General features: G+C 42.3%; 1 protein-coding gene across 2 annotated transcripts in view; it reads right to left on the bottom strand.

Moving 5' to 3' along the window:
- Positions 1-10425, bottom strand: part of slc6a4a (solute carrier family 6 member 4a) — a 31013-nt gene that overhangs the window by 2278 nt on the left and 18310 nt on the right. For both annotated transcript variants that reach the window (XM_014022538.1, XM_014022537.1), the window contains exons 2-13: positions 9074-9958; positions 8139-8273; positions 7520-7742; positions 6528-6666; positions 5478-5612; positions 5262-5365; positions 4970-5097; positions 4672-4784; positions 3871-4002; positions 1095-1194; positions 892-992; positions 634-801 (exon numbers count right to left, since the gene is read on the bottom strand). In XM_014022538.1, coding sequence (XP_013877992.1) covers positions 634-801; positions 892-992; positions 1095-1194; positions 3871-4002; positions 4672-4784; positions 4970-5097; positions 5262-5365; positions 5478-5612; positions 6528-6666; positions 7520-7742; positions 8139-8273; positions 9074-9536 — 1941 coding nt within the window. In that variant the 5' untranslated portion in view covers positions 9537-9958. The remainder of the gene's footprint in view (positions 1-633; positions 802-891; positions 993-1094; positions 1195-3870; positions 4003-4671; positions 4785-4969; positions 5098-5261; positions 5366-5477; positions 5613-6527; positions 6667-7519; positions 7743-8138; positions 8274-9073; positions 9959-10425) is intronic.

Here is a 10425-nt window from a genome sequence, read left to right on the forward strand (position 1 = left end):
CTACAATATTGTGCTTGACGCATGTGCACTGTTTTAAAGAACTTGTAAGAGTTATTAGAAAAAATCCTCGTAACAATTTGCACTAATGTTTAAGTAAGTTTAAATGCTATAAATTCAATTAATATTTACTCATCATTATCTAGTAAAAGTTATTAAGAATATAGTTTAAAATTTGTGAATAAATCAGGTAAATTTTACTTAATTTCATCAAGTATATGTTACAAGATTTAATTGAGCAAATTATGTAAAATTTAACTGATTTATTCACAAATCTTTAACTATATTCTTGATAACTTTTACTAGATAATGATGAGTAAATATTACATGAATTTGTAGCATTTAAATTTACTTAACAAAYGTTAGTGCAAATCATTTACAGGATTTTCTCTAGTAAATCTTACAAGTTGATCTCTGGCCTTCGTCTCCTTTGATCCTGATCTCCAGTCATGTTCWCACAGGAGAGGGTAGACCGAGACAGCATGGGGGAAAGGAAAGAACCATAAGCAGGCTCTGTTGTTGGAGACGTGTCAGTATACGAACAAAGCTTGCGGAAAACAAGGGAAAGGATTAAGGAAAAAGACTAGGGTTGGCACAACAATGGGAGGGGAAGGAAATGAAAGGATCATCGTGTACCTGATTGAATGTGCCCTTAGCGTTAAGCAAGTGGTAGACCATGTAAGCAGGCACGCAGATGAATGAGGACACGCCGATGCAGTAGCCCAGGACGGTGGTCCACGCTGGGTAGTGGTAGTTGAACAGCCGGACCTCGGGTGGGAAGGCCAGGAAACTAATGATGATGAACTGGGTGCAAGAGCAGAAATAAGTTACATTTCTTAAAGCTACTTGTTCACACGATGCCCTCCTCATGGTTAACTTGTGTGTGACACTGACCAGAAGAAAGCAAGGGCAAATGGCCACCCAGCAGACCTTCCAGAAGCAACCCGGGTAGAAACCGAGCATGAGCTGGATGTCATTACAGAAGCGGTTGGTACCTGGAACACACAGACACGGTCAGAACAAACAGGTAACAGACCATGAGCTGTCTTTCTCTTCTCCAGTAAGATATCCCTCCTACCACCATCATCTTTACTGACCGTAGAACCAGGAAACGGCAATGACTTCTAGCAGAACCACAGTGATGACTGCAGGGCCCGTAGCGTACTCCTCAAACAGCTTCACAACAAACGCTCCACCCTGAGACACAAATTAAGAACTTATGCAGCAGGTTTCATCTACTAAAGACTGAAACGAGGAGTGTTTAGTGGAGCAAAACCTAATTTTAGTCTCTGTTGTACTATAATGAGCGTCAGAACTGAACAGACACATCTGCTGAGATTTAATTTAATCCGATTATAGATTGTGGTACATAACAGCAATTAAGATACAACACAAACATGCAATTTTGAAGCTTTTGATGAGGATTTGTACCTTAGCTTAGATCCTAACCGAGTAATATCACAAAAATAAGAACAATTTTGTTTCACAGCGATGCAGAGAAACTGGTTCAAGCCTTTGTGTCCTCTAAACTGCACTACTGTAAAGACATACATGCTGGTTTTAAAGGCTGCTGTCAGAGTTGTAACTGGTTCCACAAGGTGAGATCACATCTCTCCTGTTGGCCTCTCAATCATGGCTGCTTGTTAAGCTTAGGGTTATTTTTAAAATTCTACTAATACCATTTATGACCCTTAATGGACAAATCTTTTTATCAATATCCTCATTAGTCCACTTCACCAGTCTCAGTCTTTTCTGTGCCAGAATAAAAACTTGCATCCAGAGTAGTGCTGTCCCAATACTAATACTGGTATTGGTATCAGTTCCAATATTTAAATAAGTATTAACTCGATATTTCATTCAATGTGTTACACAGTGTTGGACACAGTTCCCCTAAAGCACTAAAGCGCTAATAGGGGAGCTAATTTCCTGATTAGTGCTTTTGCTAATTTTAAAATTTAGTGGATTAACACTTGTTAAATTTATAGTCTAAATTTAGAACAGCTGAGCATGAAAGCTATCACACATTTTGTTCATATGTGTCACTTATCCACCAGGTGACAATATATTGACAATAAATGAACCCAAATACAGCTGTTGAATGCCAATGATGAGAGAATTAAGAGAGCAACATGTCAATATGTGACTCATGTTGTCTGTTGAAGAATGTTTGTGGGTTGACTGGGTTATTTTAGTGCTTTAGAATTAGTTTTTGGTATATTTTTCAGTGGGTTAGTGCTTTAAAATTAGGGAAACTAAATATCTGAGTTAGTGTTTTAGGGCTAGTGGAACTATTTTTTAGATTAGTGCTGCCCACCACTGGTGTTACAGTTAACATTTAAAGTGGAAGTTTTTTTCAGTTCCATGTATAAGAAATTTATACAAATGAAAATAAAATCTTAGTTGTTTTCATTTATTTTAAAATGTTTCAACAGTATATATCATGCTGTATGTTTGATTTGATGCAGTAATAGAGACTGTAGGCCTATACTCTGTACTCTATATTGGCAAGTGCCCAAGCTGTTTAGAAAAAAAACTGTATTTTAATTTTTTGTGTTTGTAATGCCCTTTGGTGTAGGGTTTTGTGTTTTTCTTTATTGTGCTTTATCTCTTGTTTCTTTCTAATGTTACTTTATTCCCTGTGTCTTTCTAGTGTTTCTTTGTCTTCCCAGTGTGCTCACCTGATCCTGTTTCTCCCCAGGTGTTTCCCAAAGTCAGCTCCTTAGTGCCTCTCTCATTACTGCAGCTKTGTCTCAATTCAGGGTTTGCAGCCAACATAGTGCAGACCGGGGCATATAGGCTATTGTTAGAAAGGTTGTTGTTTTACCAGAAGCCTACCTTATAGCTTAGCTTGCTGCATTTAGTGTGAGTGTGTGTACTTTTATCGCTGGAGCCAATGCTTCTGCATCTCATAACGGAAACTTAACAAAGTAAAATTTAAGCAAGTAGGCTAGTAATATCACACTGTATGTGTGACTGATTCCAGCAGATGCAGGAATGCTACGAGTAAGCTAGCAGTAGGCTAACAATATAAGGTTTACTGTACCTCTTTAAAGACAGAAAGGGCAAGTATATGATCTGGGTGGTCCTAAGTTGGTCTTTTACCTTGGTACCTTGGTTGCACTTTTTTCCAGTCAGTCCATCACTCTAATCCAGCTGTTAGCTAGTATCTTAGCTTGGGAAAAGTGATAAAAAAATAATTCTCCCATGTTGGGACAATGGCTGTATCCKGAATCACTGTTACAAGTTCCATAGCACAATGTTTTGTAGTCCACAMAGTGGAATTTAAAGCTGTTTTACCTAATTTATTTAAGTTTAAACACAGCTAAACCAGCACATTGTGATCAAAACCAGTGGTGCTGCTACTAGAGTTTGTACGTGTTGAGCAGACATGGTCAGTTGATTGGTGTTTTAAAAATATCCAGAGTGAACGTCCCCATTGAGACACAGCCTGTGTCTTGTCTTTACTTCCCAGTTGGTCCATTGTACTTTCTCATGTCAGTCTGGTTTGGCTTCCCTAGTGCTCCTCGTATTTTCTCCTGGTTATTCTAGTAAGTGCCTTTTTCTGGTGTCATATCAGCATCTTTTTTCATTTTCAGCACCGTAGTCTTTGAGTTTTTTGACTTATCGCTTGGTCTTCTCCTGCACTCAAGCCTGACATTTGGGTTACCTTGAGCTTAAAAAGTACCACACAAATAATGATTGATCAGAAATAACCAAAGGTGCATATCCAAGGTATTTTTGGATTTTAATATTCAAAACTTTCATTTAGTCGTGAAGAACCTGACATGCAGACTGAAGTAAAAGATATAGTCAATCCCCACTTTAACAAATAGTGATTGCTTTAAAGCTGTGTAATCTGTTTGATTATCTTACATATGTGAGAGTAGACAGAGCCCCGAGGTAGCAGACACAAACGAGACCAAAGACAAACCACTCTCGCCTCTTGGCCAGGATATGAGGGAACTCATCTAGCATGGCTGTAATCACCCCCTCCAAGCCTGCAAACTGGAGGGAAAAGAGCACCAGTGAGAAAAATCTGATTAAAAACAAAGATTACAGGGGCACAAAATAAAAAGAACATTAAAAACAAGAAAGGAAACAAACAGAGCAGCAACACAAAGTTCTAAAGCAACCTTAAGGTGAAGCAGCCGCACATCAAAGCGGAGCTTATTCTCAACAACCTCGGTTGAACAAGATGAAATTTTAAACCAGTCCGACACTGAATTTAAATAGACTGAGACGTTCTGGAGTAATATCCTCAGTCATAAAAATTGAGGAAGCACAACAACCCCGATGCTGATTCTAAAATGATTATCAACGTGTGATAAGAGCATTACGAGTACTCGGCTGGCTGCCTCAGCGCCGATAAACAAAGGCTTTTTTTCTGCAGACGACCACACAGAACAGAGATATGAACCCCTGATCACATTGTTTTCATTGAATGTTATTCAAAAGAGGAAAAAGAGAGGACAAATAACTGCCAGCACCTTAATGGAAAAAAAAAAAACTAGCACAAGTAGACACAAGGCAAAGGGCACAAAGTGTCTACAGAAAAAAAAACTTTGTTTCTAGGTTTGAAAAAGAGTTAAAAAGTGCGCAGCAATAGAATTAGGTAGATAAGAAAAATGAGAGGGAGAACCAMATGGAGCTGCAAGGAGTAATCAGCAGACTAACCGTGCTATCCAGACCCAACATTATGATCATTAGGAAGAAAATGATGGCAAAGAACGTGGCGGCAGGCATGTTCGCTATGGCTTCTGCATAAATGATGAACAACAGACTGGGGCCTGGAAGGAAATCAGAGAGGCAGGTTAACACGCAGGTTTTTTCAGTTGGAACACAGATGATTGCCTAAAGATTTGTAAACCTTAAAAACAACTGTGACCTGAACTCTGGGACTTGATGCATGTAGAGGAAATGCTTTTTTTTTTTCAGGAAAGTGAATCTGAAATGCAGACTTAGTTTGTTCTACCTGCGTCCTTGGCCACAACGTCCACGCTTTGGTGTCTCATTTCGGCCATATAACCCAGCACGGTGAAGATGACAAAACCCGACAGAAAGCTGGTCAGACAGTTCACCGAGCTGGTGACCAGCGCATCTCTACAAAAAACAATGGAATGAGTGGCAGGACATGAGTGGATTTCAGAGATTTTCCAACAAAAACTGTTTTTACATCCCTAAAAGATTCAAAATTGTTATTACTTCCAAATTTGATTTTTAGAATATGTTAYAGCTCCACATCGACGTATAAAGTCCATTCTTACTTGTAGCAGTTGTTGTGAAATGGGTTGTAGCTGGCAAAGGCGAGCAGCACGCCAAAGCCCGGCCCCAAAGAGAAGAAGATCTGAGCTGCTGCATCGATCCACACCTGTGACAGTGTGAAAGATCAGTGATGGTAATTAACAGGGAGGTTCACTGAACTGTGTRGCATCTGGGATAGAGCTTTATGTGATGAGGATGTTTAAGAAGGTCGGACTTACTGTAGTGCTAAGCAGCTTCTCCCAGTCAGGTTTGAGATAGAAGACAACGCCCCTCCAGGCTCCTGGCAGAGTGGCCCCACGGATCAGCAATATCAGGAGAACCAGATAGGGAAATGTAGCCGTCACCCACACTACCTAATACAGACAAAAACAATAAGGATTACGTTTTCCTTTATCTTTCATAGGGGTGTTCAGTCATTAGAACCTTATTAGCCATAGTAGGGAGTAGCAAGGAATAGGCAAAAGTCTTCATCCAAGCCAGACTAATGGCTATAATCAAAAAAGAGTCAATTAAAAAAAGATTTTTAGGTTTATAAATAACCTTTCTTGAAAAAAACATACCAGTGAGAAAAAACCCCCCTCCACATTAGCCAATAATGATTTTTCTTCATGCTGTTGGTTTAGCTGGTCTTTGTTTTCTCGACCAAATAACACCAATGTTATAATGCCAATGGGTGTTAAGCACAGACAAACTTTGTTTATGCTGATGGTGCGGAGGCTGCAAGTATTTTTGGTCGCCAGGGGTTGAATAAACCTCTGGACTGACTTGGCCAATCAAGTGGACTGAACCATTCACTGACTTTTGGCACCATTGGCAAACACATGGTCCATATACTCATTGCACACGTTTGTGTATTCACACAGTCTGTGTCATTTAAAAGCTTAGAATTTTAATATCAGCCAATGTAGCGTCCTTTCATATCAGTAAGCCTAAAAATGATAATACTGGCACACTTGGCTATCTTTAAAAAAGACTGCTGCTTTCTTCAAATTTTGTATTTTATAACTGATATCTTGGCTGATAAACTACTAACTATTGATAACTATTTGACAGAACACCACTTCAAAAATGAATCCTATTACTTTGAGTTGATATTTGAATTGGTATGATTAGATAATGGTGTTTAACTTCAAAGCAGCTATCGTTTTGTTTGATAATGAATGATAGTGATGGTGAGGAGATAGTTGCTTCTGTTTGTTTCTTTTCATCATCCATCCATTCACTCTGACTGACATCCCCATTAGCCATGCAGGCAACCCATGAGCTACCTTTCCAGATGTCTTGACTCCTTTCCAGATGCTGAAGTAGACAATGGTGAAGATGAAGAGCAAACAGAGGGCCAATTGCCAGCTGATGGAGCCCAGCTGGTGCAGGCCTGGGGAGAGGTGGACTTGTAGCACCTGCCGACTGGTGAGAGGACACAGGAGAGGAGGTTGAKAGTGATATGACAGGTTGACAACAAGCTCATTTACTAAAAAGGGAAGGGTCTCAGGGATCAAAGAGAGGTTCAGGTACAAGATGATAGAAAACATGACGGTAAAGGGAACAAGAAGCGATAAAAACGGTGAAGGGATGATGGACCCTCAAGAAGAGCATGAAGCAACAAACATCCTGAAATAAATCAGCGTCATGGCATGAGAAAAAGAAGCCTGTGAATGGGAAAGTAGACACACTGAAAAAGGCAACATTTGAGATAGGAAGTACAAAAACAATTGTCGAACAAGTGCGTCAAATGTGCAACAAGGAGAGTTCAAACGTCAGCGCAGTTCAGACAGCCTTGGCAATCTCTGAAGAAACTTTTTATCAACAAGCAATTACAAGGAAAAGTAAGTCTGAAATGGACTGCAAGGTTGATGTCCGGTCACAGGTTGAGTAAACAGAGCTTGGACGATAACGCAGAGGCATGATTCACGCTGAAAACAGGAAATTCTGGCGCCGTCTGACTTGTGGAATTTGTTACTTTTAAACTTGCATTAGGTCTTTGAATAAAGCCTGGGTCTGCATCGCTGGAGGGGGCTCAAAGCAGCTCATAAGACAGAGGAACTCCGCTGTTTAAAATCGTTTTCCAGTGAGAAAATAATAAAATGGACTTGAGACATCATCGTTAAATTTGTCTTCACTAATTACCATTGCAACTGGAGATGGTGGGTATCGTATCAATCGAAAACAGACTCCGCAATCCCTTTCTAGACACCATCCTCTATCTTCAGCTCCCTCCTGTTCCCTGCAWTGCCTCTGCATCCGACTTACATGCACTTACGTATAGAACTCCTCGGCTGGCGACGTGGACGAGTTGGACCAGGACACGTTGTGGTCAGAGGACATGTAGCGGTGACAGTTGGCCGTGTTCCAGCTGTTGCTGCAAGTGGTCCAGGGCAGGGTGGGCCGAAACGATGACAGTAGGTAGTAGAGAGCCCAGGCCATGATGGTGTTGTAGTAGAATGCTATGTAGAGGGCTATGATGCAGATGGCAAAGCCGATTCCTGGAGGAGTTGGAGGATAATGCTATTAGCACAAACTTTCCCTTAATTAGAGTTAAAAAATATTAAATGACCTGTCCAACAACTGTCAATCACATCCAGGACAGGGACGAAACATCTGTAGAGTTTACAAGCTTGTTAAAGTTCTCCATTGGTCTTAAAGGGTGACATTTCCAAACAACAATCATTCCCATCCTATCAAATGTCTGAGCACTTGGCATTTGGCTTGGAAATGTGACAATTTCCATAACAGAGTCAATGCATCTCGCTCTCGTGTACGAGCAACTTTGAAGCTAAACTGAGAGGGGCGAAAAGGTTAAATGCGCTGTCCATCAACCTCCCATGACCCATTCGTCCTCCCTCACTTTACTACCTTCTGTCCGGTCCGTTCCCTCTTACCTTTGAAGATGGGGCAGATGTGTTTCCAGATGGAGATGCAGCCACTGCGGTGAAACTGCCCCAGAGCTAGCTCCATGTAGAACAGGGGCACACCCCCGAACACTGCCATCAACAGGTATGGCAGCAAAAAGGCACCTGAGGAGGCACAAGGAAAAAGGGGCAAGGAAAGTGATGAGAAAATATACTGTGCTGGACTAGTGTTTCCAAAAATCAAACACATAAAAGTCACATTAGGGCCAAACACTGCCGAGGATAGAGGCCAAGTCTTTAGACTTCCCAGCTACGATCACACATCTCACTCTACCTTGCTTTCTATCTGATTTTAAACTTTATGTGTGTTCATGTGTGCAGTCGGGAGTTTGTGTGCGCCGATGACAAGAAAGCAAAGATAAGGGTTGATTGAGCAGCTGCCTTGGAGACAGGTTATTAAGCAAGAAAGAAAGAAAGAAAGCGAGGCCGCTCTCATAAGAAGCCACAATTAATACTGTTGCCTCTATCAAGTGTCTCCCAGGCACGATCTCCACCTCGCTCAGTGAGACATGCACATACACACACACACAGATGCACAAACACACACACAATACAGGAAATTACAAGATTTTATTACTGTGAATTCAATAAAATTGCCGCCAGGTGAGAGTAGTGCAGCGTTGGAGCTCAGCAGGACACACAGTCTTTGTCAAAACACTAACTTACCACTTTTTGAAAAAAAAAAACTTCCTTTTTTAATTTGAGCCTAGAGAGAAGATGGGTACACATAATCTACTTGTTTTTAACAATGATGTTTAGTGTGCAGTGACTTTAAGTGCTGTTTTAATTCCAAATTCCTAAAATTACATCAGCTGTAGCGTGGAAACCCAAATCCCCTACACTTAATCCCCCCCCGGTCCCCTTTTCACACTTTTATCTCCTCCAAGCATCTTTCCATTCCTCACCTCCTCCATTTTGGTAGCAAATGTACGGGAAGCGCCAGACGTTTCCCAGGTCCACGGCGTAGCCAATCACAGACAACAGGAAGTCCATCTTCTTGCTCCAGGTCTCCCTGGGCCGCTCCAGGCTGGTCTGCTGAACCACCAGAGTTCTCAGCCCTCCCAGCGGCACCGTAGACCCGGTGCCTCCTGGGGGCCCGGATGCTGCGCCTGCAGCGGTTCCCGGTCCCTCCCTGGGGCTCTGCGGGGTAGACGTTGTGAAGCCATTGGACACCTGCTGGCTGGAGCCCAAAGTCACGTTTTTGGGTCCTCTGTCCGCGACGCCGTCGGCCAGCACCAGTCGGCCGTTTTCCCGCTGTGTCTCCTCCTCTTCCCCTTCCACCTCCTCCCTACCTTTGTCCCTCTCTCCCCCATCCTCCCCTTTGTCCATTGTCAGCATGCTGGTCATCATTATGTCTCTTGTGTCCATCGGGTTGTGTTGGTGTTGGCGTTGGCAGAGCGGTTAGGGCTGGAGAGGGGCTCTCAGTGAAGACGTAGGGAATGTGCTGCTGCAGTCTGATATGGTGCCCATGAGGGGAACCGAGGGGCCAGGAGGGTGAGGAAAGGCTGCAGAGACGAGAGTGGGACAGTTCTGGGACGTCTGTCCTTCTTGGACAGGTGGAGGCGAGAGGAAGTGAGCTACGAGGAGAGAGGGAGGCCAGAACGAGGGGAGGCGAGCGGACGGGCGAACAGAGTGAAATATGAAAGGGTCTGTTGAGCAAGAACGGCAGAGGAGGGTTTTGGAGAGGAGAGGTGGGTCTGGACAGGACGTGGGGAGCGTGAAAGTTGCAAGAATCTTGGCTTTTCTCCACGAACAGCTTGTCCCCCCGAGACCCTCAGGGATGCAGGGAACTGCAGCATACACAGGGAGAAAACATGGTCAGGTCAAAGCGGAAGAGTCAGTTACCTACCCACTACAAAAAAAAAAAAAAAGAATCTTGCAACAGGAATATCTACATCATGATAACAACAAATCATTGTGAAACACAGGATTAAGTTTTGTCTTACAGTTTTATCACGAGTACTCAGGCTAATCCTAAAAACTGTACGAACTCAACGGATTGTGCCAGGACATGTTGATTTACACAACACGGCTTTCTCCTCGTGTTAACCTCTGGAGAAGCTGATCTGATTGAGAGCGTATCACTGGGAGGATCTCAGATAATGAAAAGGAAAGCAGCTTTTTTTAAAAAAAGGCAGAAATCAAAACATAAAACCAAACAAAAAGATCCTTTCAAGCATGGAAGATAATGTTGGTTGTACTGATGACGGCAAAAACGTAAAAGTTTTGCAGAAAAAAAGACAAGAGGGAGTAGATT

This window comes from Austrofundulus limnaeus, unplaced genomic scaffold (genome assembly GCF_001266775.1).
Source record: "Austrofundulus limnaeus strain Quisiro unplaced genomic scaffold, Austrofundulus_limnaeus-1.0 Scaffold334, whole genome shotgun sequence".
In the NCBI taxonomy this organism is placed as follows: domain Eukaryota; kingdom Metazoa; phylum Chordata; class Actinopteri; order Cyprinodontiformes; family Rivulidae; genus Austrofundulus; species Austrofundulus limnaeus.